General features: G+C 35.3%; 1 protein-coding gene across 4 annotated transcripts; it reads right to left on the bottom strand.

Annotated features, from left to right (window-relative positions):
* Positions 1 to 4,927: 4,927 nt before the first annotated feature.
* bnipl (BCL2 interacting protein like) lies at positions 4,928 to 21,408 on the bottom strand. Of its 4 annotated transcripts, XM_073872324.1 has the most exons (11): positions 21,271 to 21,408; positions 21,091 to 21,143; positions 18,009 to 18,089; positions 16,781 to 16,851; positions 14,314 to 14,565; positions 12,999 to 13,190; positions 12,807 to 12,909; positions 12,576 to 12,707; positions 7,254 to 7,344; positions 7,068 to 7,162; positions 4,928 to 5,819 (listed from the first exon to the last, which is right to left on the bottom strand). In XM_073872324.1, the coding sequence occupies exons 2-11, from the start codon at positions 21,132 to 21,134 to the stop codon at positions 5,795 to 5,797; spliced, it is 1,086 nt and encodes a 361-aa protein (XP_073728425.1). In that variant the 5' UTR covers positions 21,135 to 21,143; positions 21,271 to 21,408; the 3' UTR covers positions 4,928 to 5,794. The 4 variants fall into 4 exon arrangements, with proteins under 4 accessions (XP_073728425.1, XP_073728426.1, XP_073728424.1 ...); XM_073872325.1 differs by lacking the exon at positions 21,271 to 21,408 and having other exon boundaries at positions 14,332 to 14,565; positions 21,091 to 21,264; XM_073872323.1 differs by lacking the exon at positions 21,271 to 21,408 and having other exon boundaries at positions 21,091 to 21,264.

Below are 21,408 nucleotides of genomic sequence, written 5' to 3' on the forward strand. Positions count from 1 at the left end.
CAATTGTCAGTCATTCTGATGATATGTTGACGTAATGCCGTCGTACGTGCTCGTCCCTATAGGTTCGCTTTCTGCACATGCGCACTTTCAGGTGTATATGTTGGGTGGGTACGGTTTGAGCCTTTCGCTGAAGCTCGCGTTCTGTTAACCCAGAAATGGTCTTTACTTAAACAAACAAGTAAACATCACTTAATATTTTCTGTTTTGAAGCCAAAGCTTAAAAAGTTTAGTTGATTTAACTTTTAAGCTTACAAAATCCATTAAACTAAAACATTCACGCAAAATGAACTTAAAATTATTAGTTCATGTTGTGAGGAATACCCATAATCCTTTGTGCCTGAATATTTTGATTATTTTCTGCTTTTTCACAGAATAAAAACTGATAAGAACTTTCACTACTCAAATATTTGTTAATAAAATGTCATATAGGTTCAAGCTCTTATATTATTGATGTTGTTTTGTTGTAAAACACAGTTTTGTGTGTGTTTCTGTGGAGAATCACGATTATTCAATGATTGACTTAAAGTCAGTCATTAATTTTGTGTTATAATACCATTTATAACATCAAAAGTATATAAGTGCTAAAAACTAAAGTTATATGCAACGGGTTTCCTCACAAATTTCTAGTAATGTCAACTAATCCGGTTTAAGAGTGCAGGAATATTGGAAGAAATTAAAACATTAAGTACATTAAACTTAAAATTGTTGTCATTGTTTTATTTAAGTGCAGTGTGCACAAAGCTTACAGTCAAAAATAATACATTTAAAATTAAAGAAATAGAATTAGAATTAATTCTTTAGAATTAAATTCTAATTTCAGTTAAATTGTCATGTTGAGTAAAAATTATTGTTTAAGTACAGTAAATAATCGTTAAGTTTGGTGAACTAAACAATTTAAGTCAAGTCTACATAAGCACCAAGTTAAGTAAACTTAAATATGCACGTTTTGGGAGACCACATTACACAATTAAATTGAGGGAACAAGTTTACTCAAATAATTTGAGTTCAATCAACTTATTAGGGTTTTCAGTGCGTGTTTTTTCAAAATGTCTGAGGGTTGCAAGAGAAAAAGTGTTTACGAAATGTATTATACCTTTAAGTTTTTCAACTTTATTCAAATTGATTAAACTTAAAATTGAAATGCAACAAGGAATTTTTACACGGTGTAATAAATACCCAAACTTTTAATCACAAAGGAAATTAAAATTTTGTACTTTGCTTTGTGGGACTTAATTAAAAATTCAGTTGATATTTTACATTCCCTTTTACTTGCCACTAAGATGGTTATGCAATTAATCTAAATTAATTCTAGTTAAAAAACCTTATTGGAGGGTTAACAGTTAATGCACAAAAGATTGATGGCCATTTCTTTACTTTCCATCCACATTTATATAAATGTAAGCTTTTTAAAAATGTATGAGTAGAAAAATCAAAGCTGAAAGTGAGTTAAGAATCTGAATGTGCTGTTATATTTATTAGCAAGGCAGCTTCTAACATAACATGGACTGTTGCCTAAAAAGGTTGCATAAGAAATTCTCAAACAATGGACCTTAGGCAAGATTATTAGGCTTGCCAAGATTATTAACCAAACCGTTACCTGCTTCTAACAAACAATGACACGATAAAAAAAAAATGATAAACAGGCTGTTATGATATGGACTAATCATACCCACTTTTATAAATGTGAAAGTATTTCACTTGAACACATTTTGGAGATACCCTCTATAATACAAATGTATATCGCCTAAGGCAGCACCTTGCTAACTTTTTAAAACTTAAGTCCATTGGCTGGCATGGCAAAAGGAAACCATTATTTAACCTTCAAAAATTCACGCCTCTATTCCTGTTTATGAGTTCGATGCATAAAAGAAAGTTTCACCTCTCAGCTACCTTCGCTTCCTCACCCTGGCAATGCTGGTTTCCTGAAAAGTTCAAGAATGTTCCCATGGTGACAATCACAAGGTTGAGAGGGGAAAAAAATCCCTCCCTTACTTCCTCATTAATATTAACTTTTGTACAGTATGGGACATAACAACAATATATGAAAGCAGGTATTTAATATAACCCTTTATTGCAATGAATATTATTTAAAGCAGTTCAATCTGTCCAATGTTGAAACTCTTGGTTGCTCAAGGGTGACTTTGTATAAATATTTGCACCTAGGATTAAGGGCCATTTAGCCAGTGCCGGCTGGTGCTAATTTTTTGGGGAGCACAACAAAGTCTTGTGTTTTATATTCAGATAACTGAACACATACACATATAATATTGATTGTCTCTATAATAATAATATAAAAGCTATATTATAGATTATAATGTAATATCACTGTATTTTAATATTTATTTAAAATACCAGAGAAAAACAAAGTTACATAAATTACAATAACACACCATACGTTGCCATTAAGTAACACCATACGTTCCCATAACATAACTTACCATATGTTGCCAAAACGTAACATACCATACGTTGCTATAGCGTAACATACCATACATTGCCCTAAAGTAACACACCATACGTTGCCATAACATAACATACTATATGTTGTCCTAATGAACAGTTTCCCTAATTTAACACACCATACGTTGCTGTAAGGTAACACACCATACTTTCCCATAACATAACTTACCATACGTTGCCATAATGTTGCATACCATAAGTTGTCATAACGTAACACACCATACGTTGTCACAACGTAACACCATATGTTGCCATAACGTAACTTGCTATACGTTGCCCTAATGTAACATACCATACGTTGCCATAACGTAACATACCATAGGTTGCCCCAAAATAACACACCATACGTTGCCATAACAACATACTATATGTTGTCCTAACTTAACACACTATACGTTGCCTTTGTGTAACACCATACGATGCTATAACGTAACATACCATACGTTGCCATAAAAAACACCGCACATTGCCCTAACGTAACACACCATACGTTGCTAAAATGTAACACACCATACGTTGCCATTACGTAACACCATACATTCCCATAATGTAACTTACCATACGCTGCCATAACATAACATACTATACGTTATCCTAACGTAACATACTATATGTTGTCCTAACGTAACATACCATACGTTGCCATAAGGTAACACACCATACGTTCCCATAACGTAACTTACCATACGTTGCCATAATGTTGCATACCATAAGTTGCCATAACGTAACACACCATACGTTGTCACAACGTAACACCATATGTTGCCATAACGTAACTTGCTATACGTTGCCCTAATGTAACATACCATACGTTGCCATAACGTAACATACCATAGGTTGCTCCAAAATAACACACCATATGTTGCCATAACAACATACTTTATGTTGTCCTAACTTAACACACTATACGTTGCCTTTGTGTAACACCATACGTTGTTATAACGTAACATACCATACGTTGCCATAAAAACACCGCACATTGCCCTTACGTAACACACCATACGTTGCTAAAATGTAACACACCATACGTTGCCATTACGTAACACCATACATTCCCATAATGTAACTTACCATACGCTGCCATAACATAACATATATACTATACGTTATCCTAAAGTAACATACCATACGTTGCCATAACGTAACACACCATACATTGCCATCACGTAACACCATATGTTCCTATAACGTAACATACCATAGGTTCCCCTAAAATAACACATATGCCCTAATGCAACACTTCATACGATGCCATAACAACATACTATATGTTGTCCTAACGTAACATACCATACGTTGTCCTAACTTAACACACTATACGTTTCCTTTGTGTAACACCATACGTTGCTATAACGTAACACCCCATATGTTGCCATTACGTAACACCATATGTTCCAATAACCTAACTTACCATACATTTCCCTAACTTAGCATACCATTCGTTGCCCTAACAGAACACCATACAGTCATAACATAACACCATATGTTGCCATTAACATAACTTACTGTACTTTGCCCTAACGTAACATACAACACATTGCCCTAAAATAACACACCATACATTGCCAATGCCATAATGTAACACACCATACATTGCCTTTATGTAACACCATACGTTGCCATAATGTAATTTACCATACATTGCCCTAATGTAAAATATCATATGTTGCCATAACATATCACACCATATGTTGCCATAACGTAACTTACTGTACTTTGCCCTAACGTAACATACCATACATTCCCCTAAAATAACACACCATACATTGCCATAATGTAACACCCCATACGTTGCCTTTATGTAACCCCATACGTTGCCATAATGTAACTTACCATACATTGCCCTAACGTAAAATACCATACGTTGCCATAACATATCACACCATATGTTGCCCTAACGTAACACACCATACGTTGCCCTAACGTAACACCATATGTTGCCCTAACGTAACACGTCATACGTTGCCATACCGTAACATACTATATGTTGTCCTAATGTAACACCATTTGTTACCCTAGTCGTTGTATGACGCGACTATGGTAAGCTGGATTATTTTCAAAACATAATATTAATAATATAAATTTGTTTTAAAAATAAAGTTTATTTTTTGGAATGTACTTTTTTGTATATTCTCATTCAAGTTATCAATTACAAGTTATTTAAAATAAATAGTTTACACTAATTTGATAAGATTTGGCCCAATGTTGTTGGAAACATGGAAACGCGCTACCGGGTGCTGATATTGAAATATGCTAATCACGCACACATTTTAATGTTAGAGAAGAATGAGTAGGTTCTGTAATGTGATGTCACTCGCCGATAGGTCTGCACATTGCCTCTGAAGTAAGTCGAACAAACAACTTTTCCTAATTTTACTCGCCTCCTGTGAACAACCTTGCTATTGCCCCAGACAGCGCAGGCGCAGCAATAAATTCAGTACATGAGAGGCAAGACAAACAACACATGTAAGTAAAACCCCAATAAACATTTTAATGTCAATATGTAACAAATTTACAGAAGTACAAACTGGTAACAAGTCACCTTATAGAAATAAAATAAACTTTGTTTTATCTGATTTTACATTAAAACATCCAATATTCACCATTGTTGGCTTTAAATTTGAGGTCAATAAATATATAGACTAAATTGAGCATAAACTTAAAACAAAAAGAGCCCATATGTAACATTTAACAAAATCTATCCTAACAGAAAATATAAAGTAAAACAACTCCTGTACACATGGCCAGGCAATGGAAACAGATTTTAGTTTGAAGAATTATATGAATCATAATTTATATGGCTTCTAGATAAATTATTACACTTAGTATGATACACTGGAATAAAACTACTTAGTGCACATATAAAAAAGAAAACAAGGTACAACCTTATTAAAACAATATGTTTATCATAATAACCTTTGTTATTCAGGTTTGTTGGCTTGATGTGAAAATTCCCTTCTATTTGGCCACGTTCAACTTAGCAAAATACCCAAATATTACTAAAACACCTTTTTTAAAGGTATACAAAAGTGATTTTCTACCCTCTTGTCTAGGAAACAGTATATGTTCGAGATGTTTTGTAACAGTTTAAATTAATGACATTAAATAGCCTCTTATGTGATCCACGTGATCCACTTCAGTGTAATGCCCCAGACGTGTCTGTCTGACAGACACTATCCTTTTGTATTTCATCAAAGAGTCCTCTGTCAGGAAGCAGTTTTCTGTCAATGCGCTAAAGCTTGACCTTCAACCCCAGCAGCTTTAACCCCATCCATATCACCTCAGTGTCAAGTCTATACAGTATGTACACGTTGCTGTTTTTCATCAGACACCTTCACCTGTTCAGCTGCCCATCATACCTGCACAACAAAACACTGTTATTATATTTATGTGCTTGAAGTCTGATACATTCAAAGTATCACTGTAAAAACTGTAAACTGCCTTAAATGTAAAAACATGATGATATTGCTCACATCATGTTATACAGTATACTGAATTCACCCTTACAAAAAACACGTGAAAAGCAGTGGCGGCCGGTGACTTCTTTTTTCGACGGCGCACGATGCGAAGTTCGTCACAACATGTATGTGGTTCGCAATTTCAAAATATGTGTTCTGCACGTCGAGTGATCCTATGTGCATCACGTGTTTTGTCAAAATAAGTGCCGGCTGCAGACGCGTCTAAAGGGTTTATGATAAAAGAGACGCTTGCATAATCTCATGCGTAATCACAGTTTACTGTTAAGGGAGTGTCTTGCGTGTATTTTGTGAACGTGAGCGTCTCTTTTATCATAAACGGTTTTGACGCGTGTGCAGCAGGCACTTATTTTGACAAAACACGTGATGCACATGGTTCAAATGATACAAAAAACACATATTTTGAAAACACAAGCAACACACAACACTTCGAACACATATTTTGAATTTGCGCCCCTCGGATGAGCAGTCATGAGTCGCCACTGGTGAAAAGTGTGTTTTTGGAGCAGATGCATGTACGGTTTGTCTACTGTATTGTAAATACTGAGTATTAAGACTTATTGCATACTGTGCAGGCGGGAAGTATGCATATTCAGAACGAGACTGCAGGAAATTATAAGGAAAATAGGGGGAAGGGGACAAGGAAATGATGTGAGCTGTACTTGATATTGTGTCGTCAACATGTGCGTCATGACTGTTTAAAACATTTCAAATGTTAAATCAAGTGCAAGGCTGTAACTTGTATGTTTGTGGATCTTCTACTAAAAGAATCAACTATTGTTATTGATGTAATGCACATTAATATTCAGCAACCATTACAACCATAAGATTGTAGAGTTTTAAGAGCTGAGTATTTTTTTTTTTAGATATTTTAATGTGTGGTGAATTTCGTATGTTTATCCCTGTCACACTTTGCTCAGTACAGCTAAAGTTTGGGACAAATAACTATTATGTAATGTAATGCTATTGCACCACACATTACAAACCTACAGCTGTTTACCCAACTTGTTGGACCCGAAAACAAGAACACTTTATTAACAGGTTTAAAGCCCCAAATCCGAGGGCTATTTACACCCCTGTGCCCAGGTGAAATAACAATAATGTGCAGCCGTGCTTCATGTGTGGACTCACTCTCTGATGCATTCTGGGATTTGCAGCTGGTCCAAAGGAACAAACTCAGCCAGTTCCTGCAAGCTGTGGATGAAGCGCATCTTCCTGCCAAACTTCTCACTGCAAGAGAGAAGAAAAGAGTTAATGCCGATAATCCATTAATAATGACCGTGACATTTCGGTTTACTGAATGAAAGTGTATCTGCGCTCACTGATAAAAGGTTTGATGACTGTGATTAAAGCTCTCACGTACCAGGCTGGATGAACCACAAAAAGCCCCTTCAGGTCTTTCCTTAATCTGCACAGGGTTTATCATAACAGAAAAGATAGATGTATGAACAAACAGTTGAATTATAAAATCATAAATAGCATCATTTCGTGTCTGTCACTAGAGCAGATTTAGCCTAATATTCCCAAAACATGACGACACAAGACAGTAATCGCTGACTGGCAGCTACGCCACCCTAACCCGTGTGAAAGGCAAAGCGGTTGAATCATACAGAGACAGGGCGGAAACTTGGAAACGTTGGTTTGTTCGTTTCATCGCCCAAGGATCATGTAAGATTTATCAAGTATAGCAATTTACCTTCATTACATTTATCTTTGTGTCTTCCAGATGTTGTTAAAGGGTTTTGTTTTTCATAAAAACACTCATTAACTAGTAATTGCAAACAAGTGTTACTTATAGACCACAGAAAAGGCCTGGTTTATATGAAGAATCTACCCCAGATCGGATTATATTGCACATCGTTTAAATTTCTCAGAGTTTCCACTGAATACTTGAAGTGCTAATGCACTAATACATTGAACTCAATCCAGAGTTGGGAAACTCCTTTGATGATTTTTTTGTTATTCTAGATACAAAGTATAATAATAAAAAAAGTTATCAGAGGGTTTTTCCACATCTGAACTCAATTTTGTGTAATTCACATGCACTAGCATTTTTTTAAGTTCCTTTTTAAATCGATGATATCATGTCTCATGATGTTTGTTTTGTTGCTTTTTCTTCCCTTGTCTGTACAGTCGACTTCATGTAGTGACTCATAGACAGCGGGAATGACAAATCAGGCTTTCGTTAACATCCCACACTACTCGTTTGCCAATGGATCTCCAATGTTAAGTCATAGAAAAGTCCCTGAATTGGGTATACAAATTCCTCACATAAAACATCAGAATTTATCCTTCATCTGGATTACTCAACTGCTGAGAATGCAATACACTTCTGTACGGTTCAAAAGTTTAGAAACACTTGACTGAAATGTTTCTCGAAAAACAGTGCAACATGATGTACTTTTGGAAACATAACTATGCCAATTTATTTGATTAAATTATGTTTGAAATGAATGACTTAGCAGACTTGCACGACTAAATAATAAAGAAAAAGTCAAATAAAAGAACATAATTGGAAATTCCATTCATTTTTTGGATCAAAAGCATCCCAAGGTGAGACTTTCAGACGTTGCTTGATAAAATGCCAACAGTACATTTTCGCAACTTCAAGGTAAAGTGTGGATACTTTGAAAACGCTAAAATAAAATAGTTATGATACTTTTTTTGGATACTTTTAGTCACAACATACTTTAATGAGTTCTCTATTATACTAAAATGTGGGGAAAAAATAAAGTTGAATTTCTAAAATTTTTAATGGTGCTGTACAACTAGAGAAATTAAACATGGATTTTATATAAAAACAGGAGGTTATTGTACTAATTTAGATAAGAGTTTCATATTAACCACTAAACTGTTGCATATAATTCCTGACATCCATATCAGATTTTTGTATCTCTTAGCATTTGATGGCCTCTTTGTTAACACATAATTAAATGTGACCCTGGATCACAAAACCAGTCAGAAGTCACACGGTTATATTGGAAGCAATAGCCAACAACACAATGTATGTGTAAAAATTATTGATTTGTTTTTGATATCCAAAATCATTAAGATATTATGTAAAGATCATGTTCCATGAAGATATTTAGTAAATTTCGTAGCGTAAATATATAATGCGTAATATGTGTTGCCAAGGACTTCAGTTGGACAACTTTAACTGTGATTTTCTCAATATTTAGATGTTTTTTACGCCCTTGAATAGCTGTATCTCGGCCAAACATTGTCATATCCTAACAAACTATACATCAAAGATAAGCTTATTTTTTTATTAAAAAAGAAATGACCCTTATGACTGGTTTTGTGTCCCAGGGTTACATTTATAATAGTCATGTAATTAAAGTGATAATGTATATTTTGTCAGTCATTATCCCCAAATAAATCAACAGGTTGATCAGGACCACACGCTGAGTGGACCAATTAATACTGAATATAAACATACATTAAATTATTTAAGTACATTATCCCTAACTAGAAATGTATATTATCATTTATATGACTACATGTTACCTTTGGGTTCTATTTTATCTAGACATGGTGTGTCTTTTCATCTATGCGTTGATGACACACAAATATATTTGCCTAAAAAGCGTGACGATAAACTTGCCTTTAAGCCTATATTAGACTGCTTAGATGAACTGAAACTTTGGCTTGCTAGCAATTTAAGTTTTAAAGGGACATTCCACTTTTTTTTTAAAAAATATGCTCGTTTTCCAGCTCCCCTAGAGTTAAACATTTGATTCTTAACATTTTGGAAACCATTCAGCTGATCTTCGGGTCTTGCGCTACCACTTTTAGCATAGCTTAGCACAAGCCATTGAATCCGATTAGACCATTAGCATCGCTTAAAAATAACCAAAGAGTTTGGATATGTTTCCTATTTAAAACTTGACTCTTCTAAAGTTACATCGTGTACTAAAACAGACAGAAAATTAAAAAATTTAAAGATTTTCTAGGCAAATATGGCTAGGAACTATACACATTTTCCGTCGGTCTTAGAACACGATGTAACAACAGAAGAGTCAAGTTTTGAATGGGAAAAATATCGAAACTCGTTGGTTATTTTTTGGCCCGATGCTAATGGTCTAATCAGATTCAATGTATTGTGCTAAGCTATGCTAAAAGTGCTAGCGCCAGACCCGGAGATCAGCTGAATGGATTCCAAAACCGTAAGAATAAATGTTTAACTCTAGGGGAGCTGGAAAATTAGCATATTTTCAAAAAAGTGGAATGTCCCTTTAAGTCTTAATGAGAGCAAGACTGAAATTATTTAGTTTGGTCCAAATGATCACAGCTCTCCTGATTTGATCTTAATCCTCTGTTACCTCATAAAGCCAGCTGCGTTAGAAATCTGGGGGTTTTGTTTGATAATTTGATAAGCAGATAGGTGCTGTGGTTAAGTCTTGGTTCTATCAACTTCGCCTTAGCAAAACTTAAGCCTTTTTTGTCTGGTAAGAATCTTGAAACTGTCATACATGCATTTATATCGTCCTGTCTTGACTATTGCAACTGTTTTTGCATTGGTGCCTCTCAGACTTGCATTTCATGCCTACATTTCAAAATGCTGCCGCCCGGCTCCTAAAAGGGAAGTGTAAAAGTGATCACGTCACACCGGTTTTAAGTTCGCTTCATTGGTTACCTGTCAAGTACGGGATTGATTTCAAAGTTTTGCTATTTGTTTTTAAGTCTGAACTTTTGCACTTGCCTTCTCAGTCTCAAGCACTCAGATCTGGATAATCTGATTTCTTATTTGATCCAAGAACTAGACACCCAACAGGGGTGATCGCGCTTTTGCGGTCATCAGTCCAAGGTTATGGAAAAGTCTCCCAAGTTATGCAACAGATCTGTATAAGATCTGCCCAAACTCTACACTGAAAAAAAATATTAATTTAATTTACTCAATTTTTTAAAGGTAATTGGTCGCAATCAATTTATTTAAGCTACATTTAATCAAAAAAATTAGAAAGCCAAAACAAAACCAAAAAACTTTAATTAAAATTAGTTTAAATGTAGCTTAAATAAATTGATTGCAACCACTTACCTTAAAAAAAATTGAGTAAATTGAATGAATCATTTTTTTTCAGTGTATTTGTTTTCAAATCTGCGCTGAAAATTTTATTTTTTCCTTGGTCTTCAATTTTATTTGATTATTTTTATATCTTCATTTTAATTTATATCTTTCATTTAATTTATTTTGTTTCTTGTCTTCTCAAAACAATTCCCATTGTTTTTAAATGTGCTATACAAATACATTTATTGTATTGTTTTAAATTATGAACACCCATACTGGCCTTATAGAGAGCCTACAGATGAGCTATGAACTTTCCAAAAGCGATCCCCCAAGGACGACACACTAACGATTTCTAAATATATCCAAAAAATTATCGCAGCTGAGAAAAGGTCAGAGGTTATCTGTGGAATGCCTGCCTGAATTCTGATAACGTAACTATCAACATATAAGTCCGCAGCATTCCTATCATATTTCATATGAGGGGTATGAAGAAAGAGAACAGACCTTGGTTATGTGTTATACAGGAAGTGAGAGCATTACCACATGAGATCTAAAACACACAGGCGCCCTCTACTGGAACTGTGATATATTTTCACAGTCGATTAGATACAAATGAAGTTACAGTTTTCGAGTGACTAACACCATAAAATGTTTCAAAATATTGCTTCCTAAACATTACATTACAACAATCTGCAAATTTAGAAAGCAGATAAGCGGCCTACAGTATATCCATGTCATTGGTTAAGACAATGGTTTAGTATTGGGCTGGTCAGTGTGCTTAAACAAACAGAGAAATGTTTTGATAGCAGTGGTCACAAAGCCACAGTGTTTACACTTTTTGGGATAGGCAAATTAGTGAAAAGGTTTATTTATAGATTAGATGTCTCTACATAATAAACTGAAATAGGATGAAGTATTTTAGCATAAAAAAACTTTTTAAAAAATAATACGATTTTACCATGAGAATTATTGAGATTCAATAAATTAGTAAATATTTGCTGTTAAAGAACCAGTTACTTAAATTTCACATTTTTAGCTTTTATATAAGAAAATAAGTGTAACTTTTTAATAGGGCTGTCAAAAGATTAATCACATACAAAATAAAAGTTTGTTTTTGCATAATGTGTGTGTGCACTGTGTGTAATTATTTTGTAGATATAAATACACACATACATGTATACATTTAAGAATAATGTTTTTATTTATATATTTTTTATCTATATATAATATAAAATATATCATAAATAAATATATCAAAAATAAATAAATAAATAAATATTGAAAATAAATAAATAAATAAATACATCGAAATAAATATATCAAATAAATAAATCATAAATAAATAAATATATCATAAATAAATAAATAAATACATGTAAAAGTTTCTTAAATGCACACATGCATGCATGTGTGTGTATTTATATATACACAAAATAATTGCACACATATATTATGCAAAAACAAACTTTTATTTTGTGTGCAATTAATCACTATTAATCTTTTGACAGCTCTACTTTTTACTACTTTGTTGTATTTGTCTGCTCGATTGTAAAACACTTTGCAATATTATCTTAAATAAAAACTGCTGTATAAATAAAAAATAAAGCTTATTATAATAAACTTTTACTCACCGTCTGTCAATGGACATGTAACACTGCCTGAGCCACTTAATGCCAGGCATCTTATTGCGAGGTGCCATGCCACACAAATAGACCAAAATGTAATTCTCAGACACCATCAGGTCCAACGTGCCAATGATGTACCTAAATCCATACATAATCATTATTATTGAGTTTCTAAAAATCCTGTTTGCTTCAAAACACAATGTTCATTATTTCATACCAAACCATCACATGCTTTACCTGAACAGATTGTCCATCACATACTCATAGTGTTCTGTTGTATTTTCTGGTAGGTAGCAGGATGTAAACATGATGATGGCTGTAGATCCGTCCCCGTAATACCCTTAGGACGAAGAAGGTTGAATTTCAAGTCAGTCATTTTTTTTTATTAAGTCAGCATGCTTTTCACTGCTTGTCCCAAAACATGCTCACCTCCATGGGAGAGAACTTGAAGGTAAGGTTCCAGTACGCTCATGTTGACTTGGTAGTCCTGCCCGCCAATATGGAAGCGTCTCCATCTTAGGCCATTGCTGTCCACCTGATCCAACTCCAGGTGTCCCATTTCTGCCTGGTCTAGCAAACTACTCTTTCTAATCGCAGCTTTGCCCATTTTAGGAAGATCGTCTGCAATGACCAGAGTAAAAACTGTAGACTGCCTGTGCAATATGATCTAATACAGTGGTCACCAACCCTGTTCCCAGAAATCTACTTTCCTGAAGAATTCACCTTCAACCCTAGGGTGACCATACGTGCAATTCTTCCCCGACAAATATGGTAAAATGGTAAATGGACTGCATTTATATAGCGCTTTCATAGACCAATGGCCATCCAAAGCGCTTTACAATTTTGCCTCACATTCACCCATTCACTCACACATTCATACACCGACGGCGGTGTCAGCCATGCAAGGCGCCATCCAGCTCGTCGGGAGCAGCTGGGGTTAGGTGTCTTGCTCAAGGACACCTCGACACTTGGTCCGGTGGAGCCGGGGATTGAACCACCAACCTTTCGATTTGTAGACAACCCACATGAACCACTCAACCACTGCCGCCCCAAATATGACTTCCAGAAGACGCACCCGAAATCCTGGCCAGGACGGGTCTGGGAAGAATGGCATGTATGGTCACCCTATCCAACCCCAATCAAACACACCTGAACCTGCTAATCAAGCTTTTCACGGCTGCCTAAAATTTAGAGGCAGGTGTGATGAAGCAGGGTTGGATCTAAAGTATGTTGGAGGATAAACCTTCAGGAACAGGTTTGGTAACCACTGATCTAGTACATTTTAATAATTTCCTACAAAAATCCTCGGAAACAAATAAAAACACTTTTGAAAAATAAAGGTGCTACATGATGCCATAGAAGAACAATTTTTGTCTGTATAGCTCCATAAAGAGTCCTTAACATTGGAAGAAACTTCATTTACAGGATCCGATATGCTTTGAGCTCAAATAAAGATGCATAAAACCTTCCACTAATAATTTTAACAACATGTTATACTTTAAAAAATCATTTGCTTACAATGCCAAAAAAAGGTAGTTAAAATATTCTCTTGTAAAATAATTATTTTATCTCAACATCAAAAGGAAAAATGGATGTAGAGGTTCGGGGGGACTCCAAGGTTTGGGAAAACCATTGCTTTAGACTGGACTGTATAGTCTTTTGGGAAACCAAAAATGGTTCTTCTAATGGCATCGTTGTGTTTTAGGCATGTACAAGTCAATTTAGTATTGAAACGAGTTAATACCTTCCCACTCCAACTCACGTATACTGTCTGGAAAGTTGTAAGACTCGCTGTCTGAAGGCGTTTCTAAGGCCTCCAGGTTAATGTCCATTTCTGGGTCATCGTCAAAAGATGGCGACAGGGCAGAAGCCTCAAACTCTTCTGATTTCAAGCTCCGGTCAGTCGAGGTTTTGTCCAAATTTATACTGAGAGTAGGTGCCATTAGACGCTTCTTTCTGACACTGTTGCCTGTCAGGGCCAGACTGGTTGGTGGGGCTAGCAGAGAAAAAAAATAACAAATAAGAGACAAACACTGAGGCAAAAATCTTTTTTTAAAGTCGCCATGAAACGGAATTAGCAGTTGTCTTATTTCCCCGTGGTGACGTATAGCCGAGTGAAACGTCTTTTGAAATGAAAAAAGGTAGGGCTGCACTTGAATTCGCCCATTGAGATCTGATTGGATCGTTTGAAGTTGGGTCATGTTGCTAATTGCTAATCGCTGCGATCTTTTCCCGGACCCTGCCCACCTGCCATACCATATGACCAGAAGTAGAGAGAGATCGTTTCGAGGAGGGGTGTAGATTTACATTTTTGATTAAAGATTATGAGGGCACATAAAAAAAAAAAAGAAAGAACACCCTGCAATTTTGCAAGCTCTCCCACCCAGAAATCATGGAGGGGTCTAAAATTGTCATCGTAGGTGCATGTACACTGTGAGAGACATGATCTTTAAAAAAAAATCCAGAAATCACAATATATGATTTTTTAAAACTATATATTTGTATGATACAGCTACAAATAAGTATTTGAACACCTGTCTATCAGCTAGAATTCTGACCCTCAAAGACCTGTTAGTCTGCCTTTAAAATGTCCACCTCCAGTCCATTTATTTTCCTAAATGAGATGCACCTGTTTGAGGTTGTTAGCTGCATAAAGACACCTGTCCACCCCATACATCAGTAAGAATCCAACTACTAACATGGCCAAGACCAAAGAGCTGTCCAAAGACACTAGAGACAAAATTGTACACCTCCACAAGGCTGGAAAGTGCTACAGGGAAATTGCCAAGCAGCTTGGTGAAAAAAGGTCCACTGTTGGAGCAATCATTAGAAAATGGAAGAAGCTAAACATGACTGTCAATCTCCCTCGGACTGGGACTCTATGCAAGATCTCACCTCGTGGGGTCTCAATGATCCTAAGAAAGGTGAGAAATCAGCCCAGAACTACACGGGAGGAGCTGGTCAATGACCTGAAAAAAGCTGGGACCACCGTTTCCAAGGTCACTGTTGATAATACACTAAGACGTCATGGTTTGAAATCATGCATTGCACTGAAGGTTCCCCTGCTTAAACCAGCACATGTCCAGGCCCATCTTAAGTTTGCCAATGACCATTTGGATGATCCAGAGGGAGAAAGTCATTTTGTCAGATGAGACCAAAATAAAACTTTTTGGTCATAATTCCACTAAACGTGTTTGGAGGAAGAAGAATGATGAGTACCATCCCAAGAACACCATCCCTACTGTGAAGCATGGGGATGGTAGCATCATACTTTGGGGGTGTTTTTTCTGCACATGCGACAGGGCGACTGCACTATATATAAGGAGAGGATGACCGGGGCCATGTATTGCAAGATTTTGGGGAACAACCTCCTTCCCTCAGTTAGAGCATTGAAGATGGGTCGAGGCTGTGTCTTCCAACATGACAATGACCCGAAGCACACAGCCAGGATAACCAAGGAGTGGCTCTATAAGAAGCATATCAAGGTTCTGGCGTGGCCTAACCAGTCTCCAGACCTAAACCCAATAGAGAAACTTTGGAGGGAGCTCAAACTTCATGTTTCTCAGCGACAGGCCAGAAACCTGACTGATCTAGAGAAGATCTGTGTGGAGGAGTGGGACAAAATCCCTCCTGGAGTGTGTGCAAACCTGGTGAAAAACTACAGGAAACATTTGACCTCTGTAATTGCAAACAAAGGCTACTGTACCAAATATTAACATTGACTTTCTTAGGTGTTTAAATACTTATTGCAGCTGTATCACACAAATAAATAGTTTTAAAAAAATCATACTTTTTTTTAGATTATGTCTCTCACAGTGGACATGCACCTACGATGACAATTTCAGACCCCTCTATGATTTCTAACTGGGAGAGTTTGCAAAATAGCAGGTTTCAAATATTTCTTTTCCTCACTGTAAAAATGCAGAAATGTGGATATTGACATGTTTTTAATGACATAACACAAAATATAAAGTTATAGTAAGTGCCTCAAACAGAACCAGCCAATGAAATTTGAACTGGTGACTTTAGCCAACGGTTGATTTTTTGTGTGTATTTTGCATCAGGCTGTCGTAAAGCAGACTATGGGTGTGTCGGCAGAGTTGAGAACTACAATAGCACTATCTCTAACAGCTTATCACAAACACACAAAGTCAATATAGAGGAATAAAAAGGGCAGAATATTTCAAGCAAAAATGAAATGGAGAAATTACCAGGTCTGTTTTCATCAGCTTCAGAGCTTTCAGCTTCCTCGCCAGGATCGTGTGAATCCTCAGGAAGGGGCCTGCAAAATATTTAATACAAATATTACTACAAAAACAACAACAAATATCCAAACAAGTGGTATTTACTTTTTAAAAACACTTTCAAGCAACAAATGCTTAAAAATTATTACTACAATAATTGCTACCCTGGAACACAAAACCAGTGCTAAGGGTTTTCAAAAAAATTTAATTGTGATTTATATATGAAAAAAATAAGCTTTCCTTTTATGTATGGTTTGTTAAGATCGAATAATAGTGGGCTGAGGCACAACTATTTGAAAATCTAAAATATTTAATAAAATGTGAAAATCTAAATATTGAGAAAATTGCCTTTAAAAACCTCACCAACACATAATACTAATATTAAATACATTTTTGTTATATTTACAGTACAAAATATCTTCATGGAACATGATCTTTACTAAATATCCTATTAAAAAAAATCAACTCGCACAATGTATTGTTGGCTATTGCTACAAATATACCTGTGTCACTAGTTTTAGGTCCAGGGTCACAATTTGTATACTCAATATTTTGTATTAATATTTTTGTTTATACCACTTATGTTAATACTTTTGAATAAACTTACTTATTTTAAAAACATTAAAGAGGACATTTCACAAGACTTTGTTAAGATGTAAAATAAATCTTTGGTGTCCCCAGAGTATGTATGTGAAGTTTTAGCTTAGAATACCAACCCTATAGATAATTTATTATAGCATTATAAAACTGCAACTTTGTAGATGTGAGCAAAAATGTGCCGTTTTGGGTGTGTGCTTTTAAATGCAAATGAGCTGATCTCTGCACTAAATGGCAGTGCCGTGGTTGGATAGTGCAGATTAAGGGGCGGTATTATCCCCTTCTGGCATCACAAGGGGAGCCAAATTTCAATGACCTCTTGTTTCACATGCTTGCAGGTTTACCAAAATTAAGTTTTTGTGTTGATCTTTTTCACATTTTCTAGGTTGATAAAAGCACTGGGGACCCAAATATAGCACTTAAACATGGAAGAAGTCAGATTTTCATGATATGTCCCCTTTAAGTCAAATAGAGTAATATTTAGCAGAAATTGCAAAATAAAAGTGAATTCAGTTAAGCTGTTCTGAGGTCATTACAACTCCAGTAGTAAGAGACAGACATAGATATATAGGTGTGTGTACTTGTTAGAACGGATTACCTGGGAAATTCCTCATCTTGCCACTCCTCCCTAAGCTCCATGTCTGGAATTAAGGCAGATGTCTTGCCGTTTTCTGAAAACCTGCAGGAAAAATTGCAAATGTTAAAGCAAAGCTCCCTGGTACACATTTTCAGGGTTTATTTGATTTCAGTGATGCAACTACACATTAATACATGAAGTGTAATGATTAATAAACCACATTAAATGACACAGATTTTGTATTTGTATTTTTATATTTTCTACCATAAAGTAGAGTAACATTTTCAAGAAAAAAATCTGAAAGACCACACTACAAACTAATGGTAGCAAAGAAGATAGCTGCCTGTAAGTGCTGTTTATTCAGTGTAATATATTAGTGTGCTGTCTATGATAACTATACTCAGAATAAATACTGAACTTCTTACAATCTTTGATGTCAATCAATACAAAACAAACAAAACTAGATACATTCATCTGTGATATTGAGTGACACATTCTTCGCAGACAAAATGTTTGTGGTAAAAACCAGCACAATATTGATTGCAAATTATATGGTGCTATAATATCAGGTAAGACTGATATAAAGCACTTTTAGCCATTATTAGAAATGTAATGTTTTCTCACATTTTTAAAATTATTTAAGATACTAAATTGGTCAAATTAGTTTGTTTTTTTATTAATGTACACAAACTCACTGAGAAATAATGTAATGCTTTAAATTGGGATTAAATTAGGAATAGTAACAATAAATAAGTATTTTTACTATGAAATATTATCAAATATTATGTATTATTTTGAGATAGACATACACAGACAGAAAGACAGCGAGACTTGTCGAATATGCATACAACTAACTTACACATAATTTTTTTTAATTTTTCGATGTAATAGTTTCGAGTATTTGCTAACGTGTTGTTAAACCAGTAGATGTAGATGCATGTAAAACAGGGCTAACGCCCATCACATCGCTCTTCGTGAAGATATGTAAATAATGACATGTAAACATGCTGAACTCACCTTCTCACCAATAACTAGCTGCGTGTCAGAAACAAAGCGCTGTTTTTATTTATGATAAAAGCGGAAACATTGCCCGAGGGTATTATAATTTGTTTACAGTAATATTAATGTTCGCTTTGCAACTTTAAAACGACAAGGACGACACTCTACCACACCACAGCAAAGCAAAGCACCTTCATGCCTAAACAGAATCCGTCCGGCCAATTAGAGCGCGCCTTACGTAATGACGTAGCCTCTACACCTGAGAGGTGCTTAAACGGACCGCCCACAATCCTACCGCTTTATGTACAGTAGAAAAGCGGCCCAAGTTTTTGTTAAAGTGAAATACACTTTTTTTTGCTAGTAAAACCTCAGTAAGTTGATATTAACTAAACCAACAAAAAAAAATAAATAACAGAAATAATCCTATAATGCAATTAATTTAGATAATAAATCTGCAGTGCCCATGGTGGAAGTAATTTTCATTAAAAATTGAGTTTTAATGATATCTTTGCTTTCGTTCATCCAGTCATTATATCTCCACGTTAATTCAGAAGCAAGTGAAAGCCCTGGACTTTTAATTTGCATAAATTTTGCTATGCATGACTGAAAAAAATATCATCACTCTCAGAAATAAAGGTACCTGATCTGTCACTGTGATGTTACACTTTTAAAAGTACACATTTGAACCTAAATAGTGCATATATGTATCTTAAGGTTACATAGTGGGACCAAATGTATACTTATTTGGACATTTTTAAGGGTACCGTCCCAGTTGCAGCCTTTACCAGTGTGTATTTTTTGGAGAAAATAACCTTGACCTATGAAGTGCAATACACAACTAAAACCGGTTCCTGATGCCTTAAACATTTCTTTTAACCTTTTGTTATGTCAGTACATGTGGTAATTACACGTGGCATCAATGACTAGACAATCTGGTTTTGTTTTCATCTGATTCTACGCAGGTAACAAGTCAGCAAGTTTGTTTGTCAGCTTAATGACTGGAGCATCTGTGAATCATATTAGAACCACCACAATTTTTTAGATCTGTAGTTAGCGTGAATTACATTTATATTTGTATAGTGTGTGTTTCTAACCTGTGACAACATACGCAGTACAAATGTACTAAAGGATGTTTGTTGAGGTACAGTTTTAGGCAGCATCTGACTCAGTTACACCTAGGCAGTCAGACAATGAAAACCCAATCTTACAATCTCAGACAAATGTCTTTCAGTATTGTTCTAACTGTACATTTGAGAGCTTATTATTTTTAGAAACAAAGAATCTAGAGCATCATTTTTGACAAATTATATATATGAAGCAACATTAGGACTGTGTATTACAGTAGTATTGTTATTGCATTACAGTCCATCCGATAAACTTTATAATTTGAATGCAACGTAATGATGATATCCAAATGTGTTAATAATATTAAAAACAAGGCCTGAAGGAGAATGTGTAGTGGCATTGTTCGAAATCACACAAGATCCTATATGTACTACATATGATTTATGAATATCCATTGTTGAGATATAGACTTGCCTTTTCAAAATGTTTACTTTATATTTTAAAACTAACACCGAAAGGCTATACACGACCTCTATCATTGTGTCAGGTGTAAATGGCAAAACAATCTGACAGTACATTAATATCAGGTGACAGGACATGAGAGATGTCATTATTGCGAACAGTCGCTGTGATCAGTTACTAGGTTTCAAATATTAGTCAAGAAGGTTGACGAAACTTCAGGAAATCAGTTTAACTTCAACTTCCTTTTTTTCTGAAATCCTCTTTTCACAGAACACGATACAGAAGTGATACACAAGGATTTCTCACGTGTCCTACTGTTGTCTACTTCATAACAATGTTGAATTTTTCCAACTACTCGTACATTAATCTCTAAACCAACAATGGTTCCTATGCTATGTGTTGTATTTGTATTTTCTCCACTTTTAATATATAAAAACAGAGGCTAGTTTAACTTAATCATAGCATAATGTATACCATAACACCAGTTCTGAATTAAACTTCCTTCAATGTTTAAGAACAGATTTCTTACATTTACTTACAATGACAATATGAATTCATCTATATTTAAGTGACTTACCCATTTTGCATGTACCCTTCCTTCTGGTCTGAGGTAGTCCCCATATCTAATGTCTAAAACAATGGTTTAGATTAGAAATGCATTTAGTTGAATACCATAAGTGGGGCAGAGCGGTTTAATTCGCTTCCCCCACAAAGCAAGTCAGTTTTTGTATCTTGTGTCTTGTGTGAGAGAACTCACCCTGACTGTCAGTACAGGTTTAACAACATTTCTGACTTCTGCTGACTGAATTGTCCATTTCCCATTGGCTTAGCTGCTATGAGCACTTCTGCTCCCCCACAGGGAAGGTTGGGAAGGTGGAGAAAGCAGTGAGAAACA

Source organism: Misgurnus anguillicaudatus, chromosome 10, assembly GCF_027580225.2.
Source record: "Misgurnus anguillicaudatus chromosome 10, ASM2758022v2, whole genome shotgun sequence".
Classification (NCBI taxonomy): Eukaryota; Metazoa; Chordata; class Actinopteri; order Cypriniformes; family Cobitidae; genus Misgurnus; species Misgurnus anguillicaudatus.

Excerpts from the sequence above, each read along its gene's own strand:
- bnipl (XM_073872324.1), bottom strand. The coding sequence starts at position 21,134 with ATGGGGACTACCTCAGACCAGAAGGAAGGGTACATGCAAAATGG. Across the intron at positions 18,090-21,090 it reads GAAGGGTACATGCAAAATGG|GTTTTCAGAAAACGGCAAGA; the intron begins GTAAGTCACTTA and ends TTTTTCCTGCAG. Across the intron at positions 7,345-12,575 it reads TACATGTCCATTGACAGACG|ATTAAGGAAAGACCTGAAGG; the intron begins GTGAGTAAAAGT and ends AACCCTGTGCAG.